Source organism: Diceros bicornis, chromosome 12, assembly GCF_020826845.1.
Source record: "Diceros bicornis minor isolate mBicDic1 chromosome 12, mDicBic1.mat.cur, whole genome shotgun sequence".
Classification (NCBI taxonomy): Eukaryota; Metazoa; Chordata; class Mammalia; order Perissodactyla; family Rhinocerotidae; genus Diceros; species Diceros bicornis.
Genome location: NC_080751.1, coordinates 37,930,709 through 37,949,930, shown reverse-complemented (window position 1 = coordinate 37,949,930; position 19,222 = coordinate 37,930,709). Strand labels below are relative to the sequence as shown.

The window sequence follows — 19,222 nt, the reverse complement described above, 5'->3', positions numbered from 1 at the left end:
GTGCTGGGGTTGCGTCCCATGTAGGAGAGCTACAACTCTACAACTATGTACTAGGGCTTTGGGGAGAAAAAAGAAAAAGAGGAAGATTGGCAACAGAAGTTAGTACAGGGCCAATCTTCCTCAAAAAAAAAAAAGATTATTCATTATTCTTTATAACTTATATTTAACTAACATCTACTGTTGTTTTAAAGTTCCAGGAAATTGAAACTTCAAAGGTTTGTGTACCTCTCTGGCGTTTTTATTTTATTTTATTTTATTTATTTGCTTTTTGTGGAAGATTATCCCTGAGCTAACATCTGTTCCCACTCCTCCTCTTTTTGCTGAGGAAGATTGGTCCTGGGCTAACATCCGTGCCCATCTTCCTCTACTTTATATGGGACGCCGCCACAGCATGGCTTGACAAGCGGTGGGTCAGTGTGTGCGTGGGATCCGAACCTGCGAGTCCCGGGCCACTGCAGTGGAGCGTGTGCACTTAACCGCTGTGCCACCAAGCCGGCCCCATTGATTTTGTTTTTTTTCCTGTTGGTAGATTCCTAAAACTAGAATTTCTGGGCCATGCTATGCATTTTTTTTCTTTTAATAATGAAAGTAATAATGTAAATGTCAACACCCAGTTTAGCTCTGGAAGAGTAACTACTTTTAATTTTTCTTTTTAATCCTTCTAGACTTTTCCCCTCTGGTCTGCATTTTAACAGCAAATTATATATTGACAAATTACTTTTCCAGAAAGGTTGTACTAATTTACAGTTCCAATCATAAGGTTTACAAGAAAATTTCTTTGCATCCTCACACCACTATTCGCTTTTTATTTTGGTGGTTAGTTGGTACATTTTGTTGGAACTGTTTAGTGGGATCTGGGTACAGGGTCATTTGAATGGAGTGACAGAGACGTGGCAATAAATATGACCATTGGCCCAAGAATATAATTGTAACGTGAAATCTTTTATCATTGAAGATGAAGATTGAAGATAGTGAAAGTGATGATCTAAGGAGTAATGGGAAGAGAGGAAAGAAGACATTTAAATTATGGTCTACCAAAAGATAAGATGAAAAAATTGCTATAAAGTGATGGGTGAGAGGAAGGACGAATAATCTTATGAAGTTGGGACTAACACGGGTATAAAATGGTAGTCAGAATCAGTGGAATCAGAAGAAAAAGCATAGAAAAGAAAAGTACTGTTTTGTCAGAATGACACTAGCAGTAAAGGAAAATGAGGGGTGGTGTCAGAGAAAGTATTACTTGCAGATGGGGGAAGCAGGGCGAGTGGCTGTGCTTAACAAAGGGGATGACATGACCAGAGAATCTGAAAAGAGAGATTGAGTAAAGGAATTGAGCAAGGGCCATAGGGAAGGGTAAGAGGCCAATACTATAGAGTGGCTGACAGCAGCGAAGGAATAACAGGCAGCTTGTGTTGAAGGTCATTATTCAGAGTGATTGAATTATTTTTGTTTTTACTATGATTCACCTACACTTCTACTGTGGGCCTCTTTGCTAATTTGTTGGATCCAGTCTGGTATTTGTGTGAATACTGTAAACTTTCATTAGTGATATATTACCAGTCTTTTTTCTGCTTACATGGATTTTTAAATCTATTTCATAAATACATCAGAAGGGTCAGATCAAGTGTAATTATACTTAATAAAACATCTAGATTGGAATTAATAATACAAAAAATTTACATAAAATTAGTCAAGAGAATGTGAACACAGAATAAATTGTTTAAAATCTTTGGTAATCAGAACTCATGTCCTTTTATTACTGACTACCAAAATATTTCATCGAATGAAAACTGTTGGGGTCAGCCCTGTGGCCTAGTGGTTAAGTTCAGTGTGCTCTGCTGTGGCATCCCGGGTTTGGTTCCTGGACGCAGACCTACACCACTCAGTTGGCGGCCATGCTGCAGCGGTGACCCACATACAAAATAGAGGAACATTGGCACAGGTGTTAGTTAAGGGTGAATCTTCCTCAAGCAGAAAGAGGAAGATTGGCAACGGATGTTAGCTCAGGGCAGATCTTTCTCAGCAAAAAAAGAAATGTTAATACTAACTTTATAATTAATTTAGACTTCAGGTTGATTTTCTCAGTCATATAGACTATTTGGAAAGTCAGATTCAGCAGACTTGTGACTAGTACCAGGTGTTGGATCTGATGTTAGTGTCAGGAGGGCATGTGCTAGGAGGTGCCTCATAGCTGCTATCCAGAACTATCCTATAGTTCATTCTGATTTTAGTGTTCATTGCTCATTTAACCTGATTAGAAAGTCTTAGTTTCTTTTTCTTACTTATTTGGCCAGGCATTTCTAATTACTTGTAAATGTAAGAGGACCGGCCCTGTGGCTTAGCGGTTAAGTGGGCGCACTCCGCTACTGGCGGCCTGGGTTTGGATCCCAGGCACGCACCGACGCACCGCTTGTCTGGCCATGCTGAGGCCACGTCCCACATACAGCAACTAGAAGGATGTGCAACTATGACATACAACTCTCTACAGGGGCTTTGGGGAGAAAAAAAAAAAGGGTAAATAAAGTAAAAAAAAAAGGTAAATAAAATGTAAGTGATTTGAGAGAGAAGACAGTTACCAGTAATTTAAGTGCAGTTACAGTCAATTTACCTAGCAACCTCAACTTTGCTAGACATAGATAGGTCTAGGAGAGGCTTCTTTTGAGGTGGGAATTGGGGGTCTGTGTCATAGTTGGTGGCTGCCAGTGGTGGATAAGGCATTGCAAGCACAGATGCCTAAAGGAGCCCAGCAGGTTAAAGATAACAAGAAGCAGAATGGTGGGCTAATATTCTGATGAGCTAGGGACCTCACGGTCTGACTGAGGTGGACTGCTGCTAGTCAGACCATCAAATTATCACCTTATGGGAATTCTGACCAGGGATTTCCCATATCCTGCGTTTCAATGTCTAATCTGAATTTCTCTCTCTGAACTCCTAGTGTTCTCTATCTTAGTAAATGGCCCCATCATCTACTCATCACCTCTGACTTCTTTCCTCTCCGTCATTGCACTCCTTCCATCACCAAGTCCTGTTGATATCACATCATAAGTATTCTTCACCTTGGACACCTTTCCATTCCCACTGCCAGCTATAAGCAGTCCAAGCTGTAATCATTTCTTACCTGAACTGTCAGCCTCCTATTGCTCTTGCTGCCTCTTGTATTGGCTCCCTCTAACCCATTCTCTTTGCTCCAGCCAACTGTCTCTCTCAAATATAGATATAAATGTGTCATTAGCCTGCTTAAAACCCTGCAGCGGTTTTTCACTGTCTTCAGGATTAAAGTCTAAACTGGTTTAAAAGGCCCCTCATAAATTGTTGCCTCTGCCTATCTCTTTACCCTTTCCTTCCTAGTACTCATTGCCAGTGTTTCTCAGACTTTTTTGACCATGACCCACAATATGAAATACATTTTCATTGTGACTTAGTGCATACCCGTGGGTGTGTATACAGATATACACTGTATATATAAAAACTGAAATAATTATATAATAAATTCTATAAAACTAAAACAATAGACAATACTTACTACTATGTACTTTGACATTTTCTGTTTTATTTCATTGAAAAATGCTGATTTACTAACTTTTATGATGGAGAAAGGTCTGCAAATGCAATTTGTTTTTTTGCATCAATCCAAGTGAACTTGAGCATCCACCAGATATCACATACACTGCACACTTTCATCTCCAGGCCTTTGTAAGTGCTATTCCTTTAGACTCAGACATCTATCCCTTTCTGTCTCACCCAGCTTTGTTCTCATCTTTGAATTTCACCTTAAAAGTCATTTCTTTGGGAAAGCCTACCTTGTTCCTACATTTGGGTACATTCCTGCCCTGGTTGTGTGTTTGCAAAGTACCCTATATTTCCCTGTCACTGTATTTTTATACCTTCTTTATAATTAGTTTTTTAATGGCTGTGTCGTCCCCTCCCTCCCCCAAGAGTGTACAGCATATGCATGAGGAATGAGTGTTTGGTCCAGTCCAATTTCTGACATGTAGTAGTCACTCAGTAACTTCTTTTGGGAGAAAGAAAAGGTACCACTTAATGTAGGAGAGAGAGTGTGAATTAACATTCGAAAGAGGAAACTGAAAATTAAGCAGTGTAAGAATGGGAAACTACTTACTGATGAATGGTTGTGCCAGGAGTTCAAGATGCTTTGTCTTCCCATTGTTATTTAAGAGATCCTGAAAGCTTTCAGTGTTCTGTATTTTACTTGAGTCTCTATACTAATAAAGGCCCGTTAGCAAAAATTGATTAATTCATTGCTTATATCATAACAAAGGACTAGTATCCAAAGGCTGTTACAGAAGATAAGGAAATAGAAGCAGAAATAGCAGGAAGGTTCAGCAAATACTTGGAGTACTCACCATGTTCCTGACACTGCTAGTTGCTGAGGCTGTGATAGGACGCAAAAGCAAAGCTCGTCTTTGCCCTCAAAGAGCGAGGGAAACATATTAAACAAGTAATTACACAAATAAAAATATAATTTTAAAAAATTGAGATGTAATTGACATATAACATCATATTAGTTTCAAGTATACAGCATAATGATTCTATAGTTATATATATTGTGAAATGATCACCACAATAAGTCTTGTTAACATCCATCACCATACATAGTTAGAAATTTTTTTTTCTTGAGAACTTTTAAGATTTACTCTTAGCAACTTTAAATATACAATACAGTATTATTAACTACAGTCACCATTTTGTACGCTGAATACTCCAAAAATATAATTTTGACAGATTTTATAAAAAGAAAATTCTGAAGTGGTATATCAAGAAAGTACAACATTTTATTTTTTGGTAATGCACACGCCAAAGCAGTTTTCATTGATATTTTTGCCATTTGCAAATTAACCTTTCTAAATTCACTAAAGACAGTCTCCTTAGTATTTCTCTTAATCTGTGAATAAGTGGCATGAACATAGGTAAGACGGCGAAAATAAATCTCAGAATTAGTGTTGATAAACCAGTTTAGGTTTAGATTTAGAAGCTGGCCTGGGCAGCATTCCAGGAGTATATCTTAATGAACCACTTAATGCTTGATAGACTTAATGTGCTATCCTGAAATTTGTTCTAATTTTTATCATTGTAAATGACGATGAAGCATTTAATGGTGATTAAATTATGCTTTAGGTGGTTATAGAAATGTAGGTACTTAAGCTTATTAACCTAAACATTGCAACAGTTTATGAGACACACAGCGTTCTTAAAAATGAGTTCTTCAAGGAGTTATAAATGAATCTTTAGGGGCTGACAATGAATCTGGAGTATTTACGAATATTATTTAATGACTTGATAACTTGGAAATTTTAATGCATTTAAGAAGCTAACAATTATTTCCCTGTGTGATCTCTAGTATCTTTGCTGGATGAGTGTTGTGTATATCAAAGCTAATGACCAGTGATCGATAGATTCATCAGTCCCTTGCTCCCTTCCTTCATCAAGTCATTCATTCAACAAATAGTTATTGATTACCTGCTTTGTGCCAGGCATTGTTCTTGGAGTTATAATGGTAGATATGACAGCTAAGATCCCTCTTCTTATGGAGGTTCTGTAATAGTGGAATGGTAGAGGGAGACAGACAGTAAAATAAATGAGCAAGAATTTCAAATAGAATAAATACAGTAAAGAAAGCAGAATATATTGATGTGATAGAGTGACTTGGCTTAGAGCCAGGGAGACACTAGGTCGGGTAGACCGGTGGTCTGGTGGTCAAGGAAGGCCTCTCTAAGGAATTGCTGTCTAGGATGAAACTTGAATGATGAGAGGGAGCCTACTGTTAAGATCTGGGAGGAGGCTAGTGGGACCAGCTAGTGCACGTGCCTAAGGCTGGCATGGGCTTGACTTGTTGAAGGAGTGAAGGAAAGCTAGGGTGGTCAAACATAGAGAGAGAGAATCAGGGCAATGTTGATAGGAGTGGAGGCCAGAGAGGCAAGGCCTAGAGGGTTTTAACATTTTTTGTCCTGTGGACCTTTTGGTTTCTAATGAGGCCTGTGAACTCCTCAGAATAGTGTTTTTATTATTTTTTTGTATGTGTGAGGAAGATCAGCCCTGAGCTAACATCCATGCCAGTCCTCCTCTTGTTGCTGAGGAAGACTGGCCCTGGGCTAGCATCCGTGCCTATCTTCCTCCACTTTATGTGGGACACCACCACAGCATGGCCTGACAAGTGGCGCCTTGGTGCACGCCCGGGATCCGAACCCAGGTCTCCAGCAGTGGAGCGCAGGCACTTAACCGCTACGCCCCGGGGGCTGGCCCCCAGAATAGTGTTTTTAAATGCATAAAATAAAACAGAGTTACAAAGGAAACCAGTTATATTGAAATACATATACCAAAATATAAAACAAATTCTTGGTAAATGTCCTTTTTATTAATGCAATAAATAACATGATTTGAATGAAGCTCTACTACCTTCTTTAATTTTGAACTAATGTGAGTTTAAGTGATATTTCATTATCCCCAAAAACTATGATATGAAAATATATCTGGGATTTTGATTGGTGACAAAGACAGAGATACTGGTATTACTACTGTGGTTTGTTGACTACGTTAATAATGGAAGGAAATGCTAGATTCCAGTTAGAGGTTAGGGAAAATGAAGATGGAATTTACTTCTCTTTTATGTTTATGTACTATTCTGAATTCTTCTATGTTTATGTACTACCTCAGACCCCCAAGGATCTGGGGTCCTTGGGTTAAGACCCTGGGATAGATCTTGTAGGGCTTTCTAGGCTGAGGTAACTAGTAGAGAATGGAATTTATCAAAACCCAAGTGGTGCCCATCAGTTGAGGAATGGATAAATAAAATGTGGTATATCCCTACAATGGAACATTATTTGTCAATAAAAACGAATGAAGTGGTCATGCATGGTACAACATGCATGAACGAAGCTTGAAAATTATAGTAAGAGTAAGAAGGCAGTCACAATATCCTATGATTCATTTATATGAAATGTCCAGAATAGTCAAATCTATAGATACAGAAAGTGGATTAATGGTTGCTTAGGCTTGGAGGAGAGGCAGGAGGTTGGAGGGAAATGGAAAGTTTCTGCTAATGGGCACAGAATTTCTTGTTTCTGTTGGGGGGCAATGACAGTGTTCTAAAATTGATTGTGGCGATGGTTGCACAAATCTGTGACTATACTAAAAGCCATTGAATTGTACACTTTAAAATGGAGAATTGTTTGGTATATGAGTTATAGTTCAATAAAGCTGTTATTTTTAATTAAAAACCATAATCAATTGGGAAGAAGCACCCTAGTTGGAAATTGGCAAATGAGACTCAATACAAATTACAAATAGGGGAAGGAATTTAAGATGCTAGTGAAAGCTTGCAGAATAGGGAGCAGGTGAGTGCAGAAGGGGCTTTATCGAATTTGAGAAGAGCTGCAGCAAGATGGGCCTGTGTGTTTGAGAGGCTAGAGGACATGTTGAGGATGACAGCTTCTCAAGTTTATATAGATATTGCTGAGGTAATACCACATGAGTATTCTTGGAAAATCTTACCTTCTTCAAAGCCATGTGCTAGAAACATAACAGAGCTTATAGAAAAAAATAGGGTTAAGGTAGACCTCAAAATATATGAAAAATTTTAAATAATTACTAACAAAAGCATTAACAAACTTTAATAAAAATAGTAGCCTACAGGGGCCAGCCCGGTGGAGCATCTGTTAAGTGCGTGCCCTCCACTTCGGCGGCCTGGGGTTTGCAGGTTCAGATCCCCGGCACACACTGACGCACCACTTGTCAAGCCATGCTGGGATGGTGTCCCATATAAAGTAGAGGAAGATGGGCATGGATATTAGCCCAGGGCCAATCTCCCTCAGCAAAAAGGAGGAGGATTGGCGTCGGATGTTAGCTCAGGGCTGATCTTCGTCACACACACACAAAAAATAATAGCCTATGTAAATCTCCATTGCATTCGCACCTAGCACTGAGCATGAGGTGACTCTTTGCAGCCTTAAGTCTGGGGCTCTTGTTTTCTCCTTTGAGATACTCTTTGATGGCATTCACTTCTAATAAAAGGTCAGTTTCATCAAAGTTAAAAATCTAAACCAGGGTATAGAATTCAGTCAAAAAAATTTTGAAATATGGGCAAATATTTTTGTACCCTTCATCTTTACTCAGCTTTTCCACATATCTTAACATAGTGGAAAGTACAATGGTCATTAAGCCAACTACTCTGAGGTCTTCGTATATTGCTGAGCTTACTCTTTAATTGTGTGAAAGCTTGCCCTTGATCACTTCAAAACATTAATGGGCTGGGGGAAAAATAATGGGTGAACCAACGCCACCTCTGTGCTTTGCTGCCATCATCTCCTGATTTACCAATAGTACAGGAGCTAATGCAGAATAAAGAACCAGGCGTTGTAGCACAACAGACATTATGTGGGCAAAGTGTTGTTTATAGACTGTCTAAATAATGTTTCACACATATGTACTATTTTATAAATATGTGTAGATGCTGTTGTGATTAATAAAACATGAATTCTTATAACAATTTTGCTGACTTCATAGTAGTTTTCCATCATTTTCTCAATCAAGAGCTACTGATATTTCAGGGAAAGGTTGGGAACTATTGCTTTGGAGTGAAATGCATAGTGCTAGAGATCACTTACAAAATTCTTCCAAGGGAATTTATTGGAGATCAGAAAAAAAAATCCTTACGTTATAACCAATAATAATACATGGTAACTGTTGAGCTTCTGTTAAGTGTCATGCACTATGCTAAGTGTTGCGTATTGCTATCTCATTTATTCATCTTCTGGGTAGCTATTGTTATTACTCCCATTGTAATAGACAGGGAAAAGGGGGCTCAGAGTAACGTGTGCCGGATCACAAAAGCCAGTAGATAGCAGAGCTGGGATTGGCACCCAGGTCTTGGCTCATGCTTTTCACACTGCAGACTCTGTCGCCTCACTTACTCCTTCTCACAAAGTTCCCCAGCATGTACGCTTAGATAGTATCAAGCAAAGTTCCAGTGTAAATACTTGGCTTGATTTAACCTCTGGAACACTGTATTATTCATGGAAATTAGGGTATAAGGTAAGTTAGAGGTACATATTTTATTTTAATGACTTTGACTTGCGGTTATTAAATCTACAAAGAAATGCAATTCATTTAGTTCTAATTGGTCACGTTTCCGCATCTCTAGTTTCCTTATGAAGGAGATTACAGACAGGCAGGAGAGGCAGTGTTTTATAATAGGAAGCTTTGGGTGCCAGATGTCTTCCTTTCTATAAAATAAATTAAATACTAAACACATTTGAATTAAAATACCTGAGTCAATAGTCACTTTGGAGACCTGCTGTGCTATTTGTGCTTATTGGATCAAATGATGCTCATTGTCACAGCAGAATGTTTATGATCTGTAGTCTTGTGTTTTTAAAAATAGGACCTTTTTATGTATTTATTTTTCTTTTTGCTTTCTTTTAGGGAAACATCAGACATTGTTGTTGGCAGTTTTTGTGACTCCTCTTATTGATCTTCGTTCTGATTTCTCCAAGTTTCAGGAAATGATAGAAACAACTTTAGATATGGATCAGGTATGCAATATACTCTTTAATTCAAGCAGGAAAGTATTTTTTAAAAGCAAAGGCACATCAGAACACTCAGATTTCTCTTTTTAGTATTTAATTTTGGCACTTTGTGAGGCACCTTTGAGACAGCAGATGTAAGATTTAAGTGATAGATGGGAAAGGTTTTTTTTTAATAACAATGATTTCAGTGGATGAAAATGAAGAAAGACTAACAGAGGAAATGAATCTGGGCATAACTGACCTGGATAAAGGAAATCTCATAAATAAAACATTTCACATATGCAGGCTGTGTTTCGTTTTATTTAATTTCAAGAGAGAAGGAATAGTATAGTCACTGAAAAATCAGAGAGAAAAGAAGTAAATATGGAACACAAGAGAAGACACTTCTCTTTTGTTTATTTTCCATGTAGGGAAGTTCTTTGGGGGAGGAGGTTAGAGTATGTGTGTATCTCCTAAATAGTTGTTGATATAACTAAAAGTTAACCATGACTCTAAATACTGTTTTGTTCCAAATTCTTGTTAGTTGAGAACAGTTAGGGTTTAAGTGATCTATATCCTCAGGTCTTTAACAATTTTAAACAGTAATTTATATGTAAAGTGGGAATAGTTTCTGAAATAGTTGAAAATATGCTTATATGAATATGAATTTGAAAGCAAAATTTATGAAATGGTAAAGTTTTATGTGTGCTAAAAGTTTGTTTATAGAACAGATTTAATATGATGGGGCCATTGAATGTAGTGTTTTTATTTATTCCCCCCCCCCCCCGCCCCCCAAAGCCCCAGTAGATAGTTGTATGTCATAGCTGCACATCCTTCCAGTTGCTGTATGTGGGACGCAGCCTCAGCATGGCCAGAGAAGCAGTGCGTCGGTGCGCGCCTGGGATCCGAACCCCGGCCGCCAGCAGCAGAGCGCGCGCACTCAACCGCTAAGCCACGGGGCCGGCCCTGAATGTAGTGTTTTTAAATTATGTTACTTTAAAAAAAAATATTTTGAAATTTTTCCACACTAAATTTACTGTTGAAAATGAACATGCAGGGCCGCCTCATGGCTTAGCGGTTAAGAGTGCGCGCTCCGCTGCTGGCGGCCCCGGTTCGGATCCCGGGTGCGCACCAATGCACTGCTTCTCCGGCCATGCTGAGGCCGCATCCCACATACAGCAACTAGAAGGACGTGCAACTATGACATACAACTATCTACTGGGGCTTTGGGGGAAAAATAAATAAATAGATATAATTAAAAAAAAAAAAAAAAAAAAGAGGGGCCGGCCCGGTGGCGCAAGCGGTTAAGTGCGCGCGCTCCGCTGCGGCGGCCTGGGGTTCGCTGGTTCGGATCCCGGGCGCGCACCAACGCACTGCTTGGCAAGCCATGCTGTGGCGGCGTCCCATATAAAGTGGAGGAAGATGGGCACAGATGTTAGCCCAGGGCCGTCTTCCTCAGCAAAAAAAGAGGAGGATTGGCAGATGTTAGCACAGGGCCGATCTCCTCACAAAAAAAAAAAGAAAAGAAAATGAACATGCATGGACCTGCCCCGTAGCTTAGCGGTTAGGTGCCCGCGCTCCGCTGCTGGTGGCCCAGGTTCGGATCCCGGGCGCGCACCGACGCACTGCTTCTCCGGCCACACTGAGGCTGCGTCCCACATACAGCAACTAGAAGGATGTGCAGCAGTGACATACAACTATCTACTGGGGCTTTGGCGGGGGCCTGGGGGTGGGTATGAACATGCAGGGAATATATGCTCACATTATTCATATTAAGGTAATAGTTTGGTTTGCTAATTGTTAGATTCTTTGCATTCTTTTTTTCTTTTAAATTTTTTTGTGAGGAAGATCAGCCCTGAGCCAGCATCCATGCTAATCCTCCTCTTTTTTGCTGAGGAAGACCAGCTCTGAGCTAACATCTATTGCCAATCCTCGTCCTTTTTCTCCCAAAGCCCCAGCAGATAGTTGTACGTCATAGTTGCACATCCTTCTAGTTGCTGTATGTGGGACGCGGCCTCAGCATGGCTGGAGAAGCGGTGTGTCGGTGTGCGCCCGGGATCCGAACCCAGGCCGCCAGTAGCGGAGCGCGAGCACTTAACCGCTAAGCCACGGGGCTGGCCCCTCTTTGCGTTCTTTAATGACGGGATTTGCTTGAGTTAACATTTGTCTTATGTGATGTTGATTTATTTTGTTTTTACTGGATCATTAACTGAGGCTTAAGGAAGTTAAATCCCATTTACTCTGTGCTCTTTGGATTTTAGAAGTACATGAGTATGTGTTTGTATAGGTATAAATGCTTCACTTTCTGGTAATATTTTGTTAGTGATTGGGCAATCTTTTCCATTTCTAGGTTAAGCAACCAAAAAATTTGCATCGTTCACCCCTTGGTTAGGAAAACTCGTATTTTAGCTATTGTTCCCTCTGTAATGTTGCTATTAATGGAGTGATTTTAGGTGCACAACTTTTAGGTCAGTGGGAGGCAGAAATACTATTCAGAGACATCTGGACACCAAGACCATCACCACTCCCCGGCAGCTGAGGATGTGGTCTTATCAGTGATTGGGCAGAGTTGGATATTTGTAAACATTCCTTTAAATGAAAGCATAAAAGTGTAGTTCTTGATGGTTAACAAAAACTCTCACCAAAATAGGGAGGGACAGCAGGAATTGTCACTACAGGTGTACACACTTGAACCCAGAGGCCAGGCAAAGCTTTGCTGAAATTCTATAGTTGATTTTGCCCTTTGTGGCCACCCTTATTCTTCTAACTTGCTATCTCCTTGCCCCTTAATATTGTGGGTCTCAAACTTAAGCATATATCAGAATCACCTGGTGGGCTCCATCCCTGAAATCAGATTCTTTAGGTCTGGGGTGGGGCTGGAGAATCTGTATTTCTAACATGTACCCAAATGATGCTACTTGTCTTGAGATCTACTCATTTAATAGGGTAGGAGTGTAGTCGTCTCTCACAGTGAGAAAGACTGATTTCTTTCCAACAGTTTGTAGGCTGCCTGAAATGCTGCACTCTTGGGCAATCATTGGACAATATTTGGACAAAAATTGATTTGTATAGTTGAGAATGTTTAAGAGTTTCTTAAAATTTGTAGCTCCTCCATCAATGTACAGATCCTCTATCAAAGATCCTTCTGCAGCTATCTGGGCCATCACCTTCCTACATTCACATCTGCCCAAAAGATGCCCAATGTTCTGCCTTTTAGGACCACCCTCTTCCTCTCCTCCTCTCCTACTTTTGGACAATAAAAGCTGTCTTCCTATAATAAACAGTTTATTTTCATTATACACAGGATATTAGCTGCTACTATGATAATTACAAAAGGCAGCAGGATGATAAAATCTTGGATACTTTTACTTTATATTATGCCTTTTCATTTCCTTTCTTCCTTTCCCTCCCTCCCTCCCTCCCTTTCTGTCATGCAATATTTTGACTGTATAGATCCAACCCTTGGGTTTTTTTTCTGTTTGACAGCAAATAAACCAAAACATTTCCTCACAAATGATGATGTACCATTAATGATTTAATGGGCTCTTGTTTGTAGTTTTCATTTAATGTGCTAATGGGTAGTTTTTCAAAATGATATTTAAAATACCAGAATATAAATTTTTAAGTGTTTTTCTTTATTTGATGCTTTTCTACTTATGTAACAGTATTAGAGCAAGTGAAACAAAATGATACAAAGAAGTATAGAGGCAAAGGTGACCGTCCTCGATAGTTCTCCTTCCTTTTTTTCAGATAAACAATGTTAACAGCCTGTTATGCTTCCTCCAGTTCCACTACACTAACTTACCCTGGGTTAAGGAATATTTACTGTGACTGTAAAATAGTAGTAAGTGTTAATTCTTGAATGATGCTATGGGATTAGCATGTTGTAAGAGATTTTAGAAGTGTCTGGTAAGAGTGTAGATTTTGGGAAGATAAACAGTGCAATTATATTGATATAGACTGGAAAAGAAGAGGTCATTTGTCTTAATTTCATTGGTGTCACTTTAGATATGACAAGCCCTGATTTCTTAATCTGAAAGTAGAACCTTATGTAGTTAACTTTAGGGGAGGAGAAACTTTTCTTCTACTCTCCTAGGTTTGGTGTTTGGAGGCCTGCAAATAAAACTGACAAAAAACAGATTAGCAAGAGAACAGATTTTTGAGGTCACAGAAATATGTGACTCAAAGAGGTTGTTAGAGTTTAAGGCTTACATACTATTTTAGTAGAGGAAGGGGAGGGAGAGAAAGGGCACTTAAGGGAAAGCAAATAACTTTTAGTTAAGATAAATGAGCCCTTTGGAGAATAGGTGGGGGAGATATAGTTTTATCTTCCTTGGTTTTGAAACTCCCTGGGAGGGGATTTATGACAATTGAATTCTTTTGGGAGGCTCTGCTTTTAGGCAGATTAGGGAGTTCAGAAAAACAAAGTCTGTTCTCAAATGCTTTCATCTTGAAATAATTTGTATTCCACAGTGGCACATTCTGGACCCCTTCAATGTTAAGTACTATGCCAATAAGACATGAGTTGTAGGTTTCCTTTATTTTTTCCCTTCTGAATAGACCATTTGAGATTAAACTTAATATCAGTTAGGACTTTATTTTGCAGGTAACCTAAAACTCGGTACAGCATGGCTCATGAAATTAAAAGTCTTAGAGATACGGTAGGCTTTATTTAGAGTTGCTTGATCCAACAGCTCATTCATGCCGTCCAAAGGACCTAATTTCTTGATCTCTTCTATATTTCTTCTCTCTTTTGTGATTTTAATTTCAGCCTAAGGCCAGTTCCTCTTTTGGCCCTAGGATGGCCAACTACCAGTAGCAATTCATGCAACATTCTAAGAAGAATCCTGCAGTTTGCAGAGACCATTTAAGCAGTGATTGTGGCCAGGGAAATAGAATGTGATAACTGGCCTAAGATAACCAGGGGCAGGTTATTCCTGTAGTTGGAAGTACAGTAACAGCACTGCTGGGAAGCGGGAAGGAGGAGGGAAGAGAATAACTGTTGTATAGATCACCAGATACTGTCCTGTAACTACAGGCGTTCATGCTTTATAGTAGGATAACTGTCTTCTAAACAAATCAGATTCCTGGTTAAAACCTGTTCTAGATTCTCTAGGGAGCTGACCTAGTATAATATCTTCTTTATTCTCAGTTACAAACCTTTAAACTTGTCTCAGGTTGTAAGAATTCAGCCCTTCACTTTCATTGTAGATATTTGTAATGAATTGAGGCATTTAAATTACATGACTCAGAACCACTTTGAGAAAATCTCAAGAGGCTATCAGTTGTTCGTATGATTTCTGAAAGCCTCACTCATGTTTTCCAGCTGTGCACTGTGTGATGAAGGGAGCAGTCATTGACATGAGTGGTTGTGTTAATTTTCTTTTTTTCCCTAGGCTGAGCTTTGCAGTTAATGCTTCAGGTGTTTTTGTGACTGCTTTCCATAAATCTTTTAGAAAGATTTTCTATTTTTGTAGTAAGTGTAGATCAAAACCATATACCAAATGTAAATGTAGATCAAAACCAAAAAAAGGCAATGATTTTTCACAGAAAAGTAAGCAATTTCAGTTAGATTGGGTGATTCAGTGAGATGTATTAAATTTTTAAATCTTTCTATATAGTATTGATCAATACAATGACTACTTTATCATATAATATTAGTTTTCACATATAGCTATTATTGATAGTTCATCTATTATTAGAAAAGTAATAATGTTAGATAAGTTTTATTGAAAATACTGGGAAAGAAAAAATTAAAATAATTTTTATAAAGCCACAATTGCACAATCCTGATACAACTATATCATTATTGTATGAGTATACGTAAGTTGTAAAGATAGTGTATATAAATGCTGTAAAATTTTTGTTCTTGGAAACGAAAAAGAAATACAAAAAAGAGGAAGTATTCATATTCTCCCGACTAGAATTATTAACTCTCAAAACATGTCAACATTTTTGCTTATAGTTATACTTCAAAAATAAAACACTCTTGTTGTAAAACTGATACCTATACAAAGCATTCAAACAAGGCAGAAAGGTAGAGAGATGAAAGTTTAAAATGTCCCCCACATCTGCCACCCAGAGATAACTGTATTAACGTTTAGTCTTATCACCGAACCAGGTTCATTTTGTGTCACATGGCCAATCATCGCGATGACAGGTTTGCAGCAGAGAAAGGGTCTATTCACAAGGCAGCCAAGCGGGGAGATGGGAGAACAAATCTCAAATCTGCCTCCCCAAAAATGGGGATTAGGGACCTTTATGGGATAAGGGGGCAGGGTGGTCTGAAGTGTGGGAATAGATGATTGGAGGAGAGAAGAAGTGAGGTAATCAAGGATCTGGGCAAGCGTAGTCAAGCTTCATGGCTCTTCATTGGACACATGTTCACAAAATGATGGCATTACCATGATCTCAGGGTGGAGTTTTTGGCTCCCTGATGTCAGGAGTTCATCTGTGGGACACCTGCACAGGCCCAGTTGGTGGGTTGGTGGTCTCAACCAGCCTGAACTGGGCAGGGGTAGACTTTTAGTTCCTGAAAAACAGCTCAAGCATCGTTACCGTGGTGACCCAAGTGTCAAGGATGTTATCTATGAGGAACCTAGTGGGAGTTGGATAATATATTACCTGAGCAGCAGAGCTACCGATGGGTGTGTGAGCAACTAAAAGCTACAGTTAATAACTACATAAAAACTTTAGTTACTAGCTGCCTAATCATTAATGGCCAACTGTCCACCAGTTTCAGTCTGCTCTATAGTATGGGCAGTATTGAGGGTTTTGAAGACAGGTGTTGAAATTTTGTGTTTTGTCCCTTACAATAAAGTATTGTCCCACTCAAAATGCCACTAGTGCCCCCATTGAGAGACAGCTAATGATCTTTTTGTGGTTATATACAGACAGATGATAAATTAGAGAAAGGAGCTCCTACTGTAGATGTTACTTTTATTTTATTTTATTTTTGCTGAGGAAGATTCGCCCTGAGTTAACATCCGTGCCAGTCTTCCTCTATTTTTTAGTACGTGGGCCACCAGCACGACATGGCTGCTAACAGTGGTAAAGGTCTGTGCCCGGGAACCAAACCGGGGCTGCTGAAGCCAAGTGTGCTGAACGTAACCACTAGGCCACTGGGGCTGGCCCTAGATGTTACTTTTAAAAGGATTCAACTTAGTGTTTTTCAGTGTAACAGAAAAAAAATTATGGAAGGAACAGTTGAACTTCAAATGAATGATTTTTCACCACAAGAGAGGGAAAATAATCTAAAAAGAGAGGTTAAAGAAACGAAATTAGAAAAATGTGAAGCTATTGGAGATTTCTTTGAATGACGTGTTTCAATTTTGGATGGTATTAATTCCCTGCTGTGAAAGTTGAGCACTTACCACTCTTCTATGTGCTTCTACCTCTCCTCATACCTCTTGGTTATTATTAATAGTTATATTTTTATATTGTCCAGGTCTAAAATATGCACAGTATGTCTGTAGCCTTAATTTCAGTTTCCAGGGTTGTGTAATGTTCGTGTTTGTATGTAAATGCATTCAGTGCTTACCATCAGTCTTTTTACCACGGCTTCTTCATTCCTGGGTTTAAAGTTTTTGATTTCACTTTTATTTGGCTGGATTTGTTTTTCAAGTGTTTTGGGTGTTTTTTTAAAGAAAGGTTGATAGATATTATAGTCCTTGAATTATTTTCATGCTTGATAAGCATATCTGTCTTTTAGCTTTATTCTCAAACAAATCTTGATTATTAAATTTACACCTTTCCTAAACTCTGAGGGTGATACACTACTATCTTCTGACATTCAGTATTAATGAAATGTCTGTTACCACTTTGATTTACCACTACCCTTCTCCCCACCCTACATTCCAGGTGATTTCCTTTTTCTGCCTGGATGCCTGAAGAATTCTTCATTCTTGTTCTCTTTCCTTCACTCCTTTGCCCTCTCCCTTATCTTTCCTGCTTTCACCTTCCCCCTTTCCTCTGTCTGGCCCCCTGAGCCATTACCCCTTCTTTCCTCCCCTCTTTCCACCCTTTTTCCTTCCTTCCCCCTTCTTTCTTTCTACCTGCATCCTTTTTTCCATTAGTTTTTCCACCTCCTTTTCTTCCTTTTGGTGTATTTAAAAGTTTTAAAATTGATTATAACATAATTGTCATACAATTACCAATATAATCAACACTTGTATACTCACCACAAAGTCCTGTTTGCACACATCCCTCCACAGAAATACGTGCTGTCCTGAAGTTGGTGTTTGTTATTTTAATGCGTTTCATTACCGTAATATGTACTATTTTCTATTTCTTTTTTATTTTTATTTATTTATTTGTTTTAATTTTATTTATTTGTTTATTTTTTCCCCCAAAGCCCCAGTAGATAGTTGTATGTCATAGCTTCACCTCCTTCTAGTTGCTGTATGTGGGACGCGGCCTCAGCGTGGCTGGAGAAGTGGTGCATCGGTGTGCACCCAGGATCCGAACCCGGGCCGCCAGCAGCGTAGCGCGTGCACCTAACCACTAAGCCACGGGGCCAGCCCTATTTTTTATTTCTAAGCTTTATAAATAATATTGTGTTATCAGTATTTTGATTGAAATTGCATTTAACATAAGGATTAACTTAGGGGAGAATTGACATTATTACAACATTGGGTCTTTCTATTCATGAACATTATTTGTATCTTTCCTTATTTTTTTCCTTTCCAATGATTATCATTTTTTAATTGAGATGAATTTTACATAAAATCAACCATTTTAAAGTGTACTATTCACTGGCATTTAGTACATTCTCACTGGTGTACAACTACCACCGCTATCTAGTTCCAAAATATTTTCATTGCCATCAGAAGAAAACACATACCCATTAGTAGTCACTCCCTTTGCTTTTTTTCCCCGGATGCTGGCGACCACTAATCTACTTTTTGTCTCTATGGACTTGCCAATTCTGGACATTTCTTATAAATGGAATCATATAATGTGTGGCCTTTTGTGACTGGCTTCTTTGACTTAGCATAACGTATTCAAGGTTCATCTGCATTGTACCATTATCAGTGCTTCATTCCCTTTTATGGCTCAGTAATATACCACCTTTGGTTTATCTGTTCCCTTGTTGTTGGACTTTTAGGTGGTTTCTGTCTTTTGGCTATTAGAATAGTGCTCCTATGAACAGTCACGTACAAGTGTTTGACTACCTGTTTTCAGTTCTTAGGAGTAGAATTGCTGGGTCATGTGGTAATTTTATGTATAACTTTGAGAAATCACTAAACTGTTTTTCAAAGTGGCTGCACCATTTAACATTCCCGCCAGCAAAATAGGAGGATTCCAATTTCTCCACATTGTTGCTAGTACTTGTTATTTTATGGTTTTTCTTTTAGTAGCCATCTTAGTGGATGTGGAGTGGTATTTCATTGTGGTTTTGATTTGCATTTCCCTGGTGGCTAATGACGCTGAGCATCTTTTCATGTTTGTTGACCATTTGTATATCTTTGGAGAAATGTCTGTTTAGATCCTTTGCTCATTTTTAAATTGGGTTGCTTGTTTTTGTTGTTGAGTTGTAAGAGTTCTGTATGTATATTCTGGATACTGGACCCTGTTTCTGGGAATTATGTATTTCTTTCTGGGTTTTTCAATTGCCAAAAGTTGTTCCTAGTGGTTACTTATTATTTTTAAAAGCACTGCTGCATTTGCAGATTAACTCCCTGTTTATTTTTAATATAATT

General features: G+C 38.8%; 1 protein-coding gene across 1 annotated transcript in view; it reads left to right on the top strand.

Annotated features, from left to right (window-relative positions):
• Positions 1-19,222, top strand: part of MSH2 (mutS homolog 2) — a 71,617-nt gene that overhangs the window by 31,827 nt on the left and 20,568 nt on the right. The window contains exon 8 of the mRNA XM_058551290.1: positions 9,439-9,548. Coding sequence (XP_058407273.1) covers positions 9,439-9,548 — 110 coding nt within the window. The remainder of the gene's footprint in view (positions 1-9,438; positions 9,549-19,222) is intronic.